Here is a 19,928-nt window from a genome sequence, read left to right on the forward strand (position 1 = left end):
GGTGGGAGGAGGATAATAATAAACAAAATAACTAGGTAGAAAACAGAGCGTGTTGGAAAATAGGGGAAAAGTCCAGTAGAGAAGGGGGCAGGGAGTATGATAGGGACTTAATTTGTTTTGTTTTTTTTTTTTGAGATAGAGTCTCGCTCTGTCACCCAGACTGGAGTGCAGGGGAACAATTTCAGCTCACTGCAACCTCCGCCTCCTGGGTTCAAGTGGTTCGCCTGCCTCAGCTTCCTGAGTAGCTGGGATTACAGGTGTGTGCCACACCTGGCTAATTCTTTTTTTTTTTTTTTTGAGCTGGAGTTTCACACTGTCACCCGGGCTGGAGTGCAATGACGTGATCTCAGCTCACTGCAACTTCCACCTTCTGGGTTCAAGCAATTCTCCTGCCTCAGCGTCCAGAGTAGCTGGGACTATAGGCACTTGCCACTGAGCCCGGCTAATTTTTTTTTTTTTTTTTGTATTTTTAGTAGAGGCAGCGTTTCACTATGTTGACCAGGCTGGTCTTGAACTCCTGACCTCATGATCTGCCCGCCTCGGCCTCCTAAAGTGATGGGATTACAGGAGTGAGCCACCACGCCTGAGGTCATGGCTCAACGACAGCCTCAACCTCCTGGGCTCAAATAATCCTTCCACCTCAGCCTCCCAAGTAGCTGGGAACACAGGGGCATTACCATGCCCAGCTAATTTTTGTATTTTTTGTAGAAACAAGGTTTTGCCTTGTTGCCCAGACTGGTCTTGAATTGAATTCCTAGGCTCAAGAAATCCACCTACCTTGGCCTCCCAAAGTGCTGAGATTACAGACATGAGTCACCGCCCCTGGCAATCCTTATAGACCAGCTTTAACTCTTTCTCTCTTTCTTTCTTTCTTTCTTTCTTTCTTCCTTTCTTCCTTTCTTTCTTTCTTTTTCTTTCTTTCTTCCTTTCTTCCTTTCTTCCTTTCTTCCTTTCTTCCTTTCTTCCTTTCTTCCTTTCTTCCTTCCTTCCTTCCTTCCTTCCTTCCTTCCTTCCTTCCTTCCTTCCTTCCTTCCTTCCTTCCTTCTTTCCTTCTTTCTTTCTTTCGACGAAGTCTTGCTCTGTCGCCCAGGCCGGAGTGCAGTGGCACAATCTCAGCTCACTGCAACTTCTGCCTCCAGGGTTCAAGCAATTCTCCTGTCTCAGCCTCTGGAATAGCTGGGACTATAGGCACACACCAGCATGCCCGGCTAATTTTTTATCTTTGGGACAGAGTCTCACTCTGTCCCCCAGGCTGGAGTGCAGTGGCATGATTTTGGCTCACTGCAACCTCTGCCGCCCGGGTTCAAGGTATTCTCCTGCCTCAGACTTACGAGTAGCTAGGATTACAGGTGCGCTCCATCACACCTGGCTAATTTTTGTATTTTTAGTTGAGACGTGGTTTCACCATGTTGGTCAGGCTGGTATCGAATTCCTGAAATCGTGATCCTCCCACCTCGGCCTCCCAAAGTGCTGAGATTACAGGTGCGAGGCGCCACACCAGCAAGAAGGATTTTTTTTTTTTTTTTTTTTTGAGACGGAGTCTCGCTCTGTCACCCAGGCTGGAGTGCAGTGGCCGGATCTCAGCTCACTGCAAGCTCCGCCTCCCAGGTTTACGCCATTCTCCTGCCTCAGCCTCCCCAGTAGCTGGGACTACAGGCGCCCGCCACCTCGCCCGGCTAGGGTTTTTTTTGTATTTTTTAGTAGAGATGGGGTTTCACCGTGTTAGCCAAGATGGTCTCGATCTCCTGACCTCGTGATCCGCCCATCTCGGCCTCCCAAAGTGCTGGGATTATAGGCTTGAGCCACCGCGCCCGGCCCAGAAGGATATTTTAAAGGACACAAATACACTGCCAGATGAACAGATACACAGGATGAGGTCTGCAAGGAGCCTGAGGGCAGGAGCTTCTGTCCCTGTGGAATTGGGGTGTGTACCACCCTCCCGGAAGGTGGATGAGTTCTCATTCACCCTTCCGTCCTCATGTACAGCTCTCTGGAAGCTCTCTGAGCCCTTTCTTTTGTGTGTGTGCATGTGTGTGATTGAGTCTCACTCTGTTGCCAAGCTGGAGTACAGTGGCACGATCTTGGCTCACTGCAACTTCTACCTTATAGGTTCAAGCGATTCTCCTGCCTCATCCTGTTGAGTAGCTGGGAGTATAGGTGTGCGCCACCACGCCCGGCTAATTTTTTTACTTTTACTAGAGATGGGGTTTCACCATATGGGTCAGGCTGGTCTCGAACTCCTGACCTAGTGATCAGCCCAACTGGGCCTCACAAAGTGCAGGGATTACAGGCATGAGCCACCACGCCTGGCCCTACCCCACCCTCGCTTTTTTTTTTTTTTTTTTTGAGACAGAGTTTTGCTCTTGTCACTCAGGCTGGAGTGCAGTAGTGCGATCTCTGCTCACTGCAACTTCTGCCTCCCGGATTCAAGCAATTCTCCTGCAAATCAACCTCCTTGAGTAGATGGGACTGCAGGTGTGCTAAAAACACCTGGTTAATTTTGTCTGTGTATTTTTACTTTTTTGAGACAGAATTTTGCTCTTCTTGCTTGGGCTGGAGTGCAAAGGCGTGATCTCGGCTCACTGCAACCTCCACCTCCTGGGTTTAAGCAATTCTCCTGCCTCAGCCTCCTGAAGTAGCTGGGACTACAGGCACCTGCCACCACGCCTGGCTAATTTTTTTGCGTTTTTAGTTGAGACAGGATTTCACCACGTTGGCCAGGCTGGTCTTGAACTCCCGACCTCAGGTGATCCACCCACCTCGGCCTCCCAAAGTGCTGGGATTACAGGCACTAGCCATGCCCCCGGCCCCCTTTTGGGTTTTAATGGCGGCTTCATTAAATAGACATGATTCACAATCATAAAGAAACGTAGGCCGGGCGCGGTGGCTCAGGCCTGCAATCCTAGCACTTTGGGAGGCCGAGGCGGGCGGATCACAAGGTTAGAAGATCAAGATCATCCTGGCTAACACGGCGAAACCCCGTCTCTACTAAAAACACACACGCACAAAATTAGCCGGGAGAGGTGGTGGCACCTGTAGTCCCGGCTGCTCGGGAGGCTGAGGCAAGAGAATGGCGTGAACCTGGGAGGCGGAGCTTACAGTGACCCGAGATTGCGCCACTGTATTCCAGCCTGGGCGACAGAGCGAGACTCCGTCTGAAAAAAAAAAAAAAAAAAAAAAAAAGAAATGTAATTAGGCATTAGTATGATCTCATATGAATAGACTGACTGGGGAGCCCGGCGGGGCCTGTCTGTCCAGATTCCTCTTTGTGTCTCTGTGCTGCTTTCCTTCCTCCAAGGTATGGGGCATGACCCTCTCTGGAATGAGGTCTTTGGGCTCCCAATCAGATTACAGTCCTGCCTTGGGCAGTGAAAAGAGGACAGAAAGACAGAGAGATTCTGTTTCCCTAGGCCTTCGCCTGAGGACTAAAGAACCCATATTTAGGCCGGGCGCGGCGGCTCAAGCCTGTAATCCCAACACTTTGGGAGGCCGAAGCGGGCAGATTACGAGGTCAGGAGATCAAGACCATCCTGGCCAACATGGTGAAACCCCATCTCTACTAAAAACACAAAAATTAGCCAGGCGTGGTGGCGGACGGCTCTGTAGTCCCAGCTACTTGGGAGGCTGAGGCAGGAGAATTGCTTGAACCCGGGAGGCAGAGGTTGCAGTGAGCAGGCTGGTGCACTGGCTCACACCCGTAATTCCAGCACTTTGGGAGGCCGAGGAGGGCGGATCACCTGAAGTCAGGAGTTTGAGACCAGCCTGGCCAACATGGCAAAACCCAGTCTCTATTAAAAATACAAAAATTAGCTGGAGGTGGTGGCAGGCAGCTGTAATCCCAGCTACTCAGGAAGCTGAGGCAGGAGAATTGCTTGAACCCCAGAGGCAGAGGTTGCAGTGAGCTGAGATCGCGCCACTGCATTCCAGCCTGGGCAACAGAGCGAGACTCCGTCAAAAAAAAAAAAAAAGAAAGAAAGAAAGAAAAAAAAATCAGGTCGTTGCAGTGGCAGAGGTTGCAGTGAGCCGAGATCACGCCACTGCATTCCAGCCTGGGCGACACAGCAAGACTCCGTCTCGGGTGGGGGGAAAGAAATCACAAGGACGGCTGGAAACTGTTTGGCACCAGCTTCCAGTGCTGGCACATATATGTTCTATTACCCACCGATTCCTCTACTATTCCTGATAGAAATGCATGAATATGTCCTCCGAAGATATGGAGCCACCATGCCCAGCAGTTCCCTTTTTTTTTTGAGACGGAAATCTTGCTCTGTCTCCCAGGCTGGAGTGTAATGGGGTGATCTCAGCTCACTGCAACCTCTGCTCCCTGTGTTCAAGCCATTCTCCTGCTTCAGCCTCCCCAGTAGCTGGGATTACAAGCGCCCACCACCATGCCTGACAAATTTTTGTATTTTTAGTAGAGGTGGAATTTCACCATGTTGGCCAGGCTGGTCTCAAACTCCTGACCTCAAGGGATCTGTCCTCCTCGGCCTCCCAAAGTGCTGGGATTATAGGCATGAACCACTGTGCCCAGTCCCCATCCCACCCCACCCCCTTTGTTTTTGAGACCGTGTTTCGCTCTTTTGCTGAGTCTGGAGTGCAGTGACACGATCTCAGCTCACTGCAGTCTCTGCCTCCTGGACTCAAGTCATTCTCCTGTCTCAGCCTCCTGAGTAGCTGGGATTACAGGCGCCTTCCACCACGTCCGGTTAATTAATTAATTAATTTTTTGAGACGGAGTCTTGCTCTGTTGCCCAGGCTGGAGTGCAGTGGCGGGATATTGGCTCACTGCAAGCTCCACCTCCTGAGTTCACGCCATTCTCCTGCCTCAGCCTCCCGAGTAGCTGGGACTACAGGTGTCCAACACCACGCCCGGCTAATTTTTTGTAGTTTTAGTAGAGACGGGGTTTCACCGTGTTAGCCAGGATGGTCTTGATCTCCTGACCTTGTGATCCGCCCGCCTCAGCCTCCCAAAATGCTGGGATTACAGGTGTGAGCCACTGCGCCTGGCCTAATTTGCTGGTCTCGAACTCCTGACCTCATGTGATCTGTCCCTCTAGGCCTCCCAAAGTGCTGGGATTACTGGTGTGAACCACTGCACCCATCCTCCCTGCCCCACCCTTGGCCTTTTTTTTTTTTTTTTTTTTTTTAAGATGAGTGTCTGACTATATTGCTCTGGCTGGTTTTTATCTCCCGGGCTCAAGAGATTCTTCCTAAACTTTGGGATTTTACAGGTGTCAGCCATCCTGCCCCACCAGGATATAAGTCATTTGTCAGATATAAGTATTATAAACATCTTACCCCAGTTTTTTTGTTTTGTTTTGTTTTGTTTGAGACAGAGTCTTGCTCTGTTGCCCAGGCTACAGTGCAGTGGCACTATCTCAGCTCACTACAACCTCCGCCTCCTGGGTTCATGAGATACTTCTGCCTCAGCTTCCCAAGTAGCTGGGATTACAGGCACATGCCACCACGCCCAGCTAATTTTTGTATTTTTAGTAGAGATGGGGTTTCACTATATTGGCCAGGCTAGTCTCAAACTCTTGACCTCATTATCCACCCGCCTTGGCCTCCCAAAGTGCTGGGATTACAGGTGTGAGCTGCCGCGCCTGGCCCATCTTACCCCAGTTTTTATTGCTGTTACTTTCTCTCTTTTTTTTTAGACGGAGTCTTGCTCTGTTGCCAGGCTGGAGTGCAGTGGCGCCATCTTGGCTAACCGCAACCTCCGCCTTCCGGGTTGAAGCGATTCTCCTGTCTCAGCCTCCCAAGTAGCTGAGATTACAGGTGCCCACCATCACAGCCAGCTAATTTTTGTATTTTTAGTAGAGACGGGGTTTCACCATGTTGGCCTGGCTGGTCTCGAACTCCTGACCTCAAGTGATCTTCCCGCTTTGGCCTCTCAAAGTGCTGGGATGACAGGCATGAGCGACCGCGCCTGGCCGAGCTTAAAGTTTTTTTTTACAATCTCAGTGATGTATCTCGGAGGGCAGGGACTCAGTATATCTCATTTACTGCTGCATGCCCAGCGCCCCTTACCATGCCTGGCACACAGTGGGCCCTCGACAAATGTTTATTGAATGAATGACAATGTCGTAGTCTTGTCTCTGGCCTCATTTTCTTCCTGTGGGCATGTTAATCTCTGTCTTGCCCATTTCACAGGATGTTGTGAGGCTGCAGGAACCACAGGACCCGTTCCCCCACCCGCCCAGGCGTTGGGTTTGGAGGCTCTCAGGACGCGTCAGCTTTTACATTCAGGAAAGGCGGAGCTCCAGTCTTCCCTGAGAACTTGCCGGCTAAGCTCCACGTGGGCACCCCGCCCACATCCAGCCACGCCCACACCCGTCAGCTGATGGGAGGGTCAGGACCAGACTCTAAGGGCGTGGCTAGAGCCCAGAACGAGGAAGAAGGCGGAGTTCCGGAGGTCACTGACCAATGAAAGCGCAGGTCTTTTGGCCGGAAAAGGCGGGGCCGCGAGCCGGAGAAGGTGGTGCCACATTTCCATTGGGCTACCTGTCGTCGTCAGGGAAATGCAGCGTCTCCCCGCCAGGGAGGTGAAGGGGCGGGGCTTCCTGGGAGGTGGGGCTTCTGAGGCCGGCTCGGCTGGGACCGGGCGCTCGCGGTCAGCTGACCGGCCGCCATCTTGTCCGCCATTTGCAAGTGGCCCGGAGCAAGATCGCGGCACCTGCCGAGCGGGTTGCCACCTCTGCGGCGGTCCTTGGACCCCGCCGCCGCCCTGGCCTGGGAGCCTGCCCCGCCGCAGCGGCCGGCAGCGCAGCGCTCCGCGGGCGGCAGGCGCGGGCCCCAGGCCCCCTCACGGCGCCCAGCCGCGGGCCTCCCGGGGCAAAAGCCCGTGGGCCGCCGCGATGGCCCTCAAGATGGTGAAGGGCAGCATCGACCGCATGTTCGACAAGAATCTGCAGGACTTGGTCCGCGGCATCCGTAACCACAAGGAGGACGAGGTGAGCCCGGCTCGCCAAGGGGCGGCTCGGCCTGGTCACCGCCCCAGCCCCGGGCCCAGCGCTGCTCACTGGGCCTGCTCGGTCCGGGCTCTGTCTTAGTTCGAGGTCCCGCTCTCGGCTCCGGCCCTGCCTGGCCTGGGCCTGGGGCGCCGCCCTCGTCTTCGGTCCCTCAGCCTCAGTTTACCCCCGAGGGGCGAAGGCCTTAGAGCAGCACATCTAGGGTCCTCGCCTCATCGGATCACCGCGGGGAAGCGCTGTTCAAAATGCAATGCTCTGAGCCCCGCCGATGCGTGCTCTCCCCCTGGACCCTCAGTTTACTCGCTCAGAGGGAGATTCGGGCCCACCTCCCCCTTGGCTAGGGTGACCCTCCCAGGAGACTTCCGAGGTCCTTGGACAGAGTTTCTCCAACGTGAGTGTGTTTCCGAATCACCGATTAAAAATGCAGGAGCTCGGGCCCCGCCCCCGGACCCTCCCTGGGAGACCGGGGCAGGGGGTCCTGGGCCGCCCCTGGAGAAACTCCTTCCTTCTGGGTAGTGTAAATGCGTGTCCAGGTTGCTGCCTGGGGCCTGGCTCGGAACCGGGCAGGGTCTTGGGGCCTTGCCTCCAGTGCCCCGGTTCCCAGGAAGGCGAGGCTGCTGCTTGGAAGGAGGGAGGACAGCGGCATCCTAAGCCCGAGTGAGGTAGCAGCCTGGGGGAACCTGGAATGGGGAAGCTGACTTCAAGTAGGAACCTGAAAGCCAGCGCGAGGAAACGGTTTTCCAGAAGTAAAATTACAACTATGGGGATCGTTTCCTTCCCGCTTCTCCCTTCCCCCAACCTGTGACCTAGATTGAAAAAGAATGGGCACAGTGGCCAGCAAGCGTCTTGCTTCCTTGAAGGATACCCATGCAGCCCTTGGGCAGTGGGAGCCTTAGAAAGTGCCCTACCTGAGGACTGCCTGTCTGCTTCCCTGCGTGGACAGCAAGGCCGGCCTGAAGGAGATCCGCCTCTGATACCGCACCAGTCCCAGTGCCAGAGGCTGTGTCCCGGACGAGGTGCCCAGGAGGGCAGGGAAGTGAAGGGGTTTGCTTGCAGGCTCTGTGTCCCTCAGCCCATTGCCCCTCTCCCTGGGAACCTGAGCTCTTGTCGGATTGTTACACCTTTACACTTTTCTGGAAGTGGTGTGGCTTCGCCTGCCCCCACCTTAATGAGGTCATTTTTGTTCTTCTCCACCCCCCTTACCTTCGGCCTCCTTGGTTTTCATCATCTCAGAAGCTCTGCCTAACTGCTTTGGTTACAATGTGTAACTAACTGGAGTAATGTTCAGATTCTTTGTGAGTTGAAAGCGTGGCTGATGGGCCTGCTTTTACTGTACTGAGCGTGGTTCACCAGATTGGAAATGTGCTTTGCTTCCCGAGAGGCCTTTTTCTGCACAGGCAGGATCTCCCAGTGCCTGTCCCTGTCCCTGTCAGCACATGTCACTGAGCAGCCTGTTCTGGAATCCTGAGGATGGGCCGGGGGCGGGGGGGTTTGTCCAGTGGAGGACCACACCTCTAGTCTGGGGCGTGGTTTTCAGGGGGATGTGCCTGTCTTCACAGGGAAGCCCCTGAGCCTGGGTTTCTTCCTTTGAAATTGGTGTGAGTTCCGCCTGTAATCCCAGCACTTTGGGAGGCCGAGGCGGGCGGATCACAAGGTCAGGAGATCGAGACCACGGTGAAACCCCGTCTCTACTAAAAATACAAAAAAAAAAAATTAGCCGGGCGCGGTTGTGGGCGCCTGTAGTCCCAGCTACTCGGGAGGCTGAGGCAGGAGAATGGCGTGAACCCGGGACGCGGAGCTTGCAGTGAGCCGAGATCGCGCCACTGCACTCCAGCCTGGGCGACAGAGCGAGACTCCGTCTCAAAAAAAAAAAAAAAAAGAAATTGGTGTGAGTTCATAGCGCTTTCCCTACAAGCATGGGCCCCTTCAAGGGGGTATTGGTGGTGGAAACATTTTTTTTTTTTTTTTTTTGAGACGGAGTCTCGCTCTGCCGCCCAGGCTGGAGTGCAGTGGCCGGATCTCAGCTCACTGCAAGCTCCGCCTCCCGGGTTCACACCATTCTCCTGCCTCAGCCTCCCGAGTAGCTGGGACTACAGGCACCGCCACCTCGCCCGGCTAGTTTTTTGTATTTTTTAAAGTAGAGACGGGGTTTCACCGTGTCAGCCAGGATGGTCTCGATCTCCTGACCTCGTGATCCGCCCGTCTCGGCCTCCCAAAGTGCTGGGATTACAGGCTTGAGCCACCGCGCCCGGCCTTTTTTTTTTTTTTTTTTGAGACAGAGTTTTGCTCTTGTTGCCCAGGCCGGAGTGCAAAGGCATGATCTTGGCTCACTGCAACCTTTGCCTCCCAGGTTCAAGCAATTCTCCTGCCCCAGCCTCCTGAGTAGCTGGGATTACAGGCATACGCCACCACGCCCAGCTATTTTTTTTTTTTTTTTTTGTATCTTTAGTAGAGAGGGGGTTTCACCATGTTGGTCCAGCTGGTCTCTAACTCCTGACCTCAGGTGATCCGCCCGCCTCAGCCTCCCAAAGTGTTAGGATTACAGGTGTGAGCCACTGCACCCGGCTGGGAAACATTTTTAAACGGCGCAGCGCGTCCTTGAAAGTCCCAGACTTCCTCATGGGCCCTGCCGTTGGCCAGTGGGTGATTTCAGACAGGACGTGTGGTGTCTGGGGACCCGGCTTTCTCGCCAGAAGACCGTTGTTGTGGCCCAGAGGGTCATAACTCAGCTGTTCATGTCTGATTCTGGATGTTGTCTGTAGCTGCTGGAGTCTCCTGATTGGAGAGCAGCAAATGACTGTTCAGTGACGGTTCTAGCCGTCCCCCCAGCACCCGCACTCACTCTAAAAACGCAGCTACTCTGTAGACCGTATGTTGTGGGCTCTTCCCTCCCACCCACCGCGCCCGGAACGAAGACTCTAGATGGTGTGCGTTTTCTGCAGCAGTATAGTTTCCAAAAAAAGTTTCCATTTTGTAATGGATTTTCCCCTAAAACTTGAGCGTGGCATCATGGAAGCGAGGCTCAGCCGTGACTTTGAAAGCGGCGTGGAAAGGCAGCGCGAAGGAGTGGAAATGGCGTGAGGTTTGGGAAATCCGAGTCCAGGTGCTTGGCTGAGTAGCTGACTTCCTGGGGCGGCCCATGGAGAGCCCCCTGCTCTGTCTCCTTCTGTGTAAGTGGGGATGACGGTCACCTGCCTCCTTGCTGAATGACGCTGAGGATGCTGCAGTGAAACGCGGTTTCCTGGAAGCACCAGAGCGCTGAGGTTGTCTAGTTCACTGTTTTCCAGACCTCAGGCTGTGACCTCTTTGTGGGTTGTAAATTCAATTTAATGGGTTATGCTAGGTAAGAAAAAGGAAAAGAAACTAGAAAAGACCAGGGTACAGACACATACGGTAACTGTCCGGTCCTGAAACTTTGATTTCTGCATGTGATACTTGTGTGCACATGTGAACCTATCGGGTTCCCATGCAAAACCCATTCAGATGAGTCCTTTTTTTTTTTTTTTTTTTTTTTTTGAGACGGAGTCTCGCTCTGTCGCCCAGGCTGGAGTGCAGTGGCCAGATCTCAGCTCACTGCAAGCTCCACCTCCTGGGTTCACGCCATTCTCCTGCCTCAGCCTCCCAAGTAGCTGGGACTACAGGCGCCCGCCACCTTGCCCGGCTAGTTTTTTGTACTTTTTAGTAGAGACGGGGTTTCACCATATTAACCAGGATGGTCTCGATCTCCTGACCTCGTGATCCGCCCGTCTCGGCCTCCCAAAGTGCTGGGATTACAGGCTTGAGCCACCGCGCCCAGCCCAGATGAGTCCTTTTAAAAAGCATAAGTAGTGGTCTCATTCGTACGTGTCTTGGTCCACTTGAGAGTGTCCTCAGTTTCTAAAGCTCGGTAGAATTGGCACAAAAGCCAAACGACTTTTTTTTTTTTTTTTTTTTTTTTTTGAGATGGAGTCTCGCTCTGTCACCCAGGCTGGAGTGCAGTGGCCGGATCTCAGCTCAATGCAAGCTCCGCCTCCCGGGTTCACGCCATTCTCCTGCCTCTGCCTCCAGAGTAGCTGGGACTACAGGCGTCCGCCACCACGCCTGGCTAGTTTTTTGTATTTTTTTTAGTAGAGATGGGGTTTCACCGTGTTAGCGAGGATGGTCTCGATCTCCTGACCTCGTGATCCGCCTGTCTCGGCCTCCCAAAGTGCTGGGATTACAGGCTTGAGCCACCGCGCCCAGCCAGCCAAATGACTTTTAACACTTTATTCTCACAAGCCCTTTTCATAGTTTCGGCAAAGTTTTCTCCATTTTTTCTTTTTTCTTTTTCTGAGACTAAGTCTCTCTCTGTCACCAGGCTGGAGTGCAGTGGCACCATCTCTGCTCGCTGCAAACTTCGCCTCCCAGATTTGAGTGACTCAATCTCCTAAGTAGCTGGGACTGCAGGTGCGCACCACCACACCCAGCTGATTTTTGTATTTTTAGTAGAGATGATTGTTCACTATTTTGTCCAGGATGGTCTTGATCTCCTGACCTCGTGATCTGCCCACCTTGGCCTCCCAAAGTGCTGGGATTACAGGCATGAGCCACCGCGCCCAGCCCATTTTTTCTTTTTATTATTTTTTTGTTTTGTTTTGTTTTCTTCTTTTTTTTCCGAGACAGAGTCTCGCTGTGTTGCCCAGGCTGGAGTACAGTGGCACAATCTTGGCTTGCTGCAACTTCCGCCTCCTGGGTTCAAGCAGTTCTCCCTGCCTCAGCCTCCCGAGCAGACTCCAACTCAAAAAAAAAAAAGATATAAAGATATTCAATTTGAACTGAGTGTGTCTTCTTTTCTTTTAATACCATCAGTCATTCCCCTAGATCGGCGTCTGCCCCTCAGCACTGTGGATGTTGGGGCTGGATCATTCTCTGGGTAGTGCTATTCTGGGCACCATAGGGTGCTGAGCAGTGTCCCCGCCCCCACCCACTCCATGCCAGGAGCTCCTCTGGTCATGCTAGCCACAGGCGTCCCCAGACAAACGTGTCTCTTGGAGGTAGAATCAACCCCAGATTAAAAGCCCCTGAGCCCACTTGCCGGTAAGAGAAGTCTCCCAGAATTCCCGAATGCCTCCCTGTTGTCCAGGTGCCCTTATCCCCCATGCTGTCACGGTGGTGGTAGACCGGAGGGCGTGGATTCTAGGTTGCCTTTTTTTTTTTTTTTTTTCTCCTTGGAGCCTCTTTAATGGCAACATATGCAATGCATAGGACATTGTACAGCTTTTTTTTTTTTTTTTTTTTTTTTTTTTTTTGAGATGGGGTCTTGCTCTGTCGCCCAGGCTGGAATGCAGCAGCATGATCTTGGCTCACTGCAACCTCCGCCTCCTGGGTTCAAGTGATTCTCCTGCCTCAGCCTCCCAAGTAGCTGGAATTACAGGTGCCCGCCACCACACCTGGCTAATTTTTATGTTTTTAGCAGAGACGGAGTTTCACCATATTGGCCAGGCTGGTGTCGAACTCCTGACCTCAAGTGATCCACCCGCCTTGGCCTCCCAAAGTGCTGGGATGACAGGCGTGAGCCACTGCACCTGGCCTGTACAGCTGATTATTATGGTAATGATCCTGACTTCTGTGAGTTTAATTTCCTTGACTTGCTTGTAGTTTTATCACTTAAATTCGTGTCCCTGAACCATAGGCGTGATTGCCTAAGGTGTGTGTGCTTTGCTGCCGGCGTGGTGGGGAGCTGTCCTCGGTCCTTGCCGTGGGTGGCTGTGCTCTGTTGTTTACACGCAGCTTCCCTACGTGGTCTCTGGTCAGACGCGGGGGTGGTTTCCATGTGGGATCGTTTTATGAATGGTCTCAAGCCGTGGTGGCATGCAGCGCGCCCAGCCCTTGGGACAGCGCCCACTCCCCACAGAGCCGCTCCCAGCAGCAAGCGTGGAAGCCACAGCCTCGCCTCCTGCACCACCAGCAGGGCTAGGGTGTTTGGGGGGTGCAGCCATAGTGTCAGCTCCCCTGATTATGAGTGCGGTTCACTCATTCACGGGTGTTTAACTGCTTGCGTTCTTCCTGAAGCTTTCTCCCCAGGGCTTGGGCCTCTGTCTGTTTTACTACTCTGCAGAGGTTTTCAAAAGGCAGCCTCTGGGCAGAAGGCTTGGTGTGTGTGTGTGGAGGTGGCTTCAAGGCCGAGGCATGTGGGTCCTGGAGGGACGTGTGGGTGGGGGTGAGCTCTGCCTTGTAACCAGCTTCTGGGTGATGCTCGCTTGCGTTGTGCCCTGGAGAGCCAGGAAGACCAGAGGGCAGGAGTGGCGACACCAGACCTGGGTGTGCTCTGGCCCAGCCCTGGCACTGTGGACATCAGGCTGGATGGTTCTTGGGGTGGGGGTGTTAGGGCATTGCAGGGCACTGAGCGCATCCCCAGCCTCCACCCACTCCATGCCTAGATCTCTGCAAGTCGTGGCAAGCACAGATGCCGCAGACATCGCCCAGTGTCCCCTGCGGGGACAGAGTCATCTGCTGGGAACCACTGCCCTAGGAGTTCTTGGGTTGGCTGGTGGCCGACTTGTTCACATGGCAGTGAGACAGGCAGAAGGATGCAGGGTCCCGGGTGGCCTGGGCATCCGCCATGTGGCCCCCTCTGTGCTGAGTGGTCTCTGATGGTCCTGTTAATCTGTGACCAGGGCCTGAGGACCCTCTGCTCTGCCCAGGCCTCCAGCCCTCAGGGAACTGCAGTCCAGGTGGAGCCTCACGTCTGTCCTGGCGTTTTGTCCTGTCCTGTGATGCTGCTGAGCCAAGGTGGTTCCTTTCTTTGAATAGTTGTATCGAGATACAATTTGCATGCCATAAAATCCGCCTGTTCTAGGCATGAAATTCAGTAGATTTCAGTATGTTTACAAGTGTGCAGTGATTCAGCACGGTAAATTCCGAACAGAGAAACCTCATGCCCTGGCAACCACTGACCTGCAGTCTCTGTGGATTTGAGCCAGAAGCGTTTCGTTTGTTTGTTTGTTTTTGGAGACATAGTCTCCCTCTGTCACCCAGGCTGGAGTGCAGTGGTGCGATCTTGGCTCACTGCAGTCTCTTCCTCCCAGGTTCAGGCAATTCTCCTGCCTCAGCCTCCCGAGTAGCCAGGATTATAGGCATGCGCCACCACACCAGGCTAATTTTTGTATTTTTCGTGGAGACAATGTTTCACTAAAAATTGGCTAGGCTGGTCTTGAACCCCTGACCTAAATTGATCTGTTCGGCCTCCCAAAGTGCTGGGATTACAGGTGTGAGCCACCGTGCCCCACCTCGACTCAGAGGGTTTTATTGGTGACCGTGCCACCCCACAGACATCCAGGCTGAGGTGAGGGGCCATGAGTTACAGGACTGAGCACAGAGACGGGCTGGGGCTGGACTAGATGGGGCCGGCCGGGATCTGGTGCTGGACGGGGCTGTTTCTGGCCTCTGCCCTGTTGGGTGTTAGTGTGCTGCACCAGCCTCAGTCGTGGGAGTGGAGGTAGGTCCCGGTGTGGGGGCCTCGGCTCCATGCTGTCTCAGCATGGCCGCGGCTGCTCTGCTCCTGGGTACAGAGGGCATTGAGCCTGTCCACAACGAGAGGGTAAACCAGGACAGTGTCCCGGGCTGTAGAAGGAGCAGCGCACTCTGCATGATAAGCTCCTTTCATGCTGCTTCTGGGGTTCTGGGGTTCAGTGGCTTTTCTGTTCGAATTTGAAGTGAGGGTGATTGTGGATGGTAACTTATCCTGGGCAGGATGGAGCACCTCGCTGGCATGTCTCCTTTCCTGACCCAGTTACTGTTGGGACTTGGAATTCTTTTTTTTTTTTTGAGATGGAGTTTCACTCTTGTCACCCAGGCTGGAGTGCAATGGCATGATCTCGGCTCACCACAACCTCCGCCTCCCGGGTGCCAGTGATTCTCCTGCCTCAGCCTCCCAAATAGCTGGGATTACAGGCATGTGCCACCATGCCTGGCTGATTTTGTGTTTTTAGTGGAGATGAGGTTTCTCTATGTTGGTCAGACTGGTCTCGAACTCCTGACCTCAGGCAATCCACCCACCTCAACCACCCGCAGTGCTGGGATTGCAGGTGCAGCCCTGTGCCCGTCATGGCAGCACTTTCGTGTATTTCTCTTATTGTTTTTGAGGCAGTCTTGCTCTGCTGCCCAGGCTGGAGTACAGGGCTGCGATCACGGCCCACTACAGACTTGACTTCCTGGGCTTAATCAATTCTCTTTTTTTTTTTTTTTGAGACGGAGTCTCGCTGTGTCTCCCAGGCTGGAGTGCAGTGGCGTGATCTCGGCTCACTGCCAGCTCCGCCTCCCGGGTTCACGCCATTCTCCCGCCTCAGCCTCCCAAGTAGCTGAGACTACAGGCGCCCGCCACCACGCCCGGCTAGTTTTTTGTATTTTTAGTAGAGACGGGGTTTCACCATGTTAGCCAGGATAGTCTCGATCTCCTGACCTCGTGATCCACCCGCCTCGGCCTCCCAAAGTGCTGGGATTACAGGCTTGAGCCACCGCGCCCGGCCTTAATCAATTCTCTTACCTCAGCCTTGCAAATAGCTGGGACTACACAATGTGGCCACCACACCCAGCTAATTTTTTATTTTTTGATTTTTTTTTTTTTTTTTTTTTTGAGACGGAGTCTCGCTCTGTCACCCAGGCTGGAGTGCAGTGGCCGGATCTCAGCTCACTGCAAGCTCCGCCTCCCGCGTTTACGCCATTCTCCGGCCTCAGCCTCCCGAGTAGCTGGGACTACAGGCGCCCGCCACCTCGCCCGGCTAGTTTTTTGTATTTCTTAATAGAGACGGGGTTTCACGGTGTTAGCCAGGATGGTCTCGATCTCCTGACCTCGTGATCCGCCCGTCTCGGCCTCCCAAAGTGCTGGGATTACAGGCTTGAGCCACCGCGCCCGGCCTATTTTTTGATTTTTTTGAGACAGGGCCTTAAAAACCTCATCTCTACACAAAAATACAAAAATTTGGCATGGCCAGGTGCAGTGGCTCACTCACACCTGTAATCCCCGCACTTTGGGAGGCTGAGGTGGACGGATCACGAAGTCGGGAGATCGAGACCATACTGGCTAACATGGTGAAATCCCATCTCTACTAAAAATACAAAAAATTAGCCAGGTGTGGTGGCAGGCGCCTGTAGTCCCAGCTACTGGGGAGGCTGAGGCAGGAGAATGGCGTGAACCTGGGAGGCAGAGCTTGCCGTGAGCCGAGATTGCACCACTGTACTCCAGCCTGGGCGACAGAGCGACACTCCGTCTCAAAAAAAAAGAAAAAAAAAAAAGAAAAGAGGCTGGGCGTGGTGGCTCACTCCTGTAATCCCCGCACTTTGGGAGGCCTTGGCCGAAGCAGGCGGATCACCTGAGGTCAGGAGTTCGAGACCAGCCTGGCCAACATGGAGAAACCCTGTCTCTACTAAAAATGTAAAATTAGCCTGGCGTGGTGGCACATGCCTGTAATCCCAGCTACTTGGGAGGCTGAGGCAGGAGAACCATGCTCGAGCCCGGGAGGTGGAGGTTGCAGTGAGCCAAGATCACACCATTGCACTCCAGCCTGGGCAACAAGAGCAAAACTATTTCAAATAAAAAAAGTAAAAACCCCTCAGAGCCCCCAGTGGGGTGAGGGGTGTCGGGCTTTGCTCTCATGAGCTGGGTGAGCTCCGAGGCCCTCAGCCTGCATGCAGCTCAGCGGCCCGGCTTCCCTCAGCCTTGCAGGCACGTGGAAAGCACCGTGGGATGTGTCGAGGGTTCAGCTCGTTGGTCTTTGAGCTGGATAGCACCCGAGAATCAGCTGCTGAGGTTGTGACCATGCGGCCTCCGTGGTCTCAAGATGCTGACTTCATTCATTGAAGGCGAAGGACTGAGAATCGGAACTTTAAAACTAGAAAAAGTGCCAGCCAGGTGCGGTGGCTCACACCTGTAATGCCAGCACTGTGGGAGGCCAAGGTGGGAGGATCACTTGAGGTCAGGAGTTCAAGGCCAGCCTGGCCAACATGGCAAAACCCCGTCTCTACTAAAAATATAGAAATTAGGCTGGGCGCGGTGGCTCAAGCCTGTAATCCCAGCACTTTGGGAGGCCGAGGCGGGTGGATCACGAGGTCAGGAGATCGAGACTATCCTGGCTAACATGGTGAAACCCCGTCTCTACTAAAAATACAAAAAACTAGCCGGGCGAGTTGGCAGGCGCCTGTAGTCCCAGCTACTCGGGAGGCTGAGGCAGGAGAATGGCGTAAACCCGGGAGGCAGTGAGCTGAGATCCGGCCACTGCACTCCAGCCTGGGTGACAGAGCCAGACTCCATCTCAAAAAAAAAAAAAAACAAAAAAAAAACTTAGTTTAATATGGGGGCATGCACCTGTAGTCCCAGCTGCTCGGGAGGCTGAGGCGGGAGAATCTCTTGAGCCTGGGAAGTTGAGGCTGCAGTTAGCCGTGATTAGGCCTCTGCACTTTAGCCTGTGCAATATAGGAAGACCCTGTCTCAATAAAAAAATAAAAGGCCGGGCGTGGTGGCTTACGCCGGTAACCCCAGCACTTTGGGAGGCCGAGACAGGCAGATCATGAGGTTAAGAGATCGAGACCATCCTGGCCAACATGGTGAAACCCTGTCTCTGGGGCTGGGCGCAGTGGCTCAAGCCTGTAATCCCAGCACTTTGGGAGGCCGAGATGGGCGGATCACGAGTTGAGGAGATCGAGACCATCCTGGCTAACACGGTGAAACCCTGTCTCTACTAAAATACAAAAAAATTAGCCGGGCGAGGTGGCGGGCGCCTGTACTCCCAGCTACTCGGGAGGCTGAGGCAGGAGAATGGCGTGAACCCGGGAGGCGGGGCTTGCAGTGAGCTGAGATCTGGCCACTGCACTCCAGCCTGGGCAACAGAGCCAGACTCCGTCTCAAAAAAAAAAAAAAAAAAAAAAAAAAGAAACCCTGTCTCTGCTAAAAATGCAAAAATTAGCTGGGCGTGGTGGTGCACGCCTGTAATCCCAGCCACTCAGGAGGCTGAAGCAGGAGAATCATTTGAACCGAGAGGCAGAGGTTGCAGTGAGCTAAGATCACGCCACTGCACTCCAGCCTGGTGACAGAGCAAGACTTGATTAAAAAAAAAAAGGTACCCCAGGGAGTTCTCCTGTGTATCTAGGGTTTAAATGGCCTGTGTTACTGTAGTCCTGAGAAGTTAGTGTATAAAGGAAATACGCATGCTGTGTTCCAAATTACATCCCAGAATTAAATAGGTGCTGAAACCAGCATCAGTGTTTTAGAATCTCACTTGCTGTGTGGTGAAGTGTGAATTTGGTGCGGAACTAGCTGAGGTATTTGAGAAATTTCACATGTTGCTCCTCTAATTTTCCTTTGTTTTTGTAGAAAGTGTCATGTATAGCCACGTTATACCTTGAAATAATTTTTTTTTTTTTTTGAGACGGAGTCTTGCTGTGTCTGTCACCCAGGCTGGAGTGCAGTGGCATGATCTCGGCTCACTGCAAGCTCCGCCTCCTGGGATAACGCCATTCTCTTGCCTCAGCCTCCAAAGTAACTGGGACTACAGGCGCATGCCACCATGCCCGGATAATTTTTTATTCTTTTTTAATTTTATTTATTTATTTTTTTGAGACAGAGTCTTGCTCTGTCGCCCAGGCTGGAGTGCAGTGGCTGGATCTCAGCTCACTGCAAGCTCCGCCTCCTGGGTTCAGGCCATTCTCCCGCCTCAGCCTCCTGAGTAGCTGGGACCACAGGCGCCTGCCACCTTGCCCGGCTAATTTTTTTTTTTTGTATTTTTTAGTAGAGACGGGGTTTCACCGTGTTAGCCAGCATGGTCTCGATCTCCTGACCTCGTGATCCGCCCATCTCGGCCTCCCAAAGTGCTGGGATTACAGGCTTGAGCCACCGCGCCCGGCCCCGGATAATTTTTTAAAAATATTTTTAGTAGAGATAGGGTTTCACCGTGTTAGCCAGGATGGTCTCAATCTCCTGACCTCGTGATCCACCTGCCTCGGCCTCCCAAAGTGCTGGGATTACAGGCGTGAGCCACCGCACCCGGCTGCCTTCAAATAATTTAAATCTATGTTTATAATATAATCTTCTGGGTCTAGATCATGTCTCCATACCCCGACTAATAAATTTTTTTCTTCAGGCCGGGCACGGTGGCTCACGCCTGTTGTCCCAGCACTTTGGGAGGCTGAGGTGAGCAGATCATCTGAGGTCAAGAGTTCAAGACCAGCCTGGCCAACATGGTGAAACCCCGTCTCTACTAAAAATACAAAAATTAGCTGGCGTGCTGCTGTGCCCCTGTAATCCCAGCTACTCAGGAGGCTAAGGCAGGAGAATCACTTGAACCCGGGAGGCGGAGGTTGCAGTGAGCCGAGATCACGCCACTGCACTCCAGCCTGTATCAGAGCGACACTCCGTCTAAAAAAAAAAAAAAAGTTTGTGTGAGGCTTGGTCTGAGAGGAGCTACTTGGACTTTATCAGCAGTTAAAAAGCCAGGAAGGAGTCCCAGGGTTGCGACCCACTGCCGAGTTCCTAGAAAGCTGACTAGTGGCTGGGCGTGGTGGCGACCCCTGTGGTTCCAGTGCTTTGAAAGGCTGGGCACGGGAATCACTCGAGTCTAGGGTGTGGAGGCTGCAGTGAGCGGTGATCTCCCCACTGCACTCCAGCCTGGGGGACAGCGTGGGACCCTGTCTCAAAAAAAATCCATAAAATCAAGCAAGTTGACTGGCGCAGACCCACCACGTTGTGTGTATTATTCATCAGCCGTGAGCGTGGTGGCTGTTCCTGTTTCAAGCCACTATAAATGGCGCTACCATGTGCGTTTGTGTGCTTGTTTTTGTTTGGACACCTGTTTTCCATCTCCTTGGGTGCACGCCCAGCAGTGGAATTGCCAGGGCAGTAACTCCACATGGAACCTTGGAGGAACCCCAGGCTGGTTTCCACGGCAGCCACGCTGCCTGACATCCCATCCCCCTTGCCCTCGTGAGGGTCTGACCTCTCCATGCCTG

The 19,928-nt window shown here is 53.3% G+C and overlaps 3 protein-coding genes across 4 annotated transcripts in view; 1 reads left to right on the top strand and 2 right to left on the bottom strand.

Annotated features, from left to right (window-relative positions):
• The window catches only part of OAZ1 (ornithine decarboxylase antizyme 1), a 129,747-nt gene extending 121,579 nt beyond the window's left edge, over window positions 1-8,168 (bottom strand). The window contains 1 exon segment of the mRNA XM_050770746.1: window positions 8,165-8,168. The gene's annotated coding sequence lies outside the window, so the exon portion shown is untranslated.
• Window positions 1-19,928, bottom strand: part of SF3A2 (splicing factor 3a subunit 2) — a 138,389-nt gene that overhangs the window by 97,952 nt on the left and 20,509 nt on the right. The window lies entirely within an intron of this gene.
• The window catches only part of AP3D1 (adaptor related protein complex 3 subunit delta 1), a 56,275-nt gene continuing 42,918 nt past the window's right edge, over window positions 6,572-19,928 (top strand). For both annotated transcript variants that reach the window (XM_050770053.1, XM_050770054.1), the window contains exon 1: window positions 6,572-6,953. In XM_050770053.1, coding sequence (XP_050626010.1) covers window positions 6,858-6,953 — 96 coding nt within the window. In that variant the 5' untranslated portion in view covers window positions 6,572-6,857. The remainder of the gene's footprint in view (window positions 6,954-19,928) is intronic.

Source organism: Macaca thibetana, chromosome 19, assembly GCF_024542745.1.
Source record: "Macaca thibetana thibetana isolate TM-01 chromosome 19, ASM2454274v1, whole genome shotgun sequence".
Lineage (NCBI taxonomy): Eukaryota > Metazoa > Chordata > Mammalia > Primates > Cercopithecidae > Macaca > Macaca thibetana.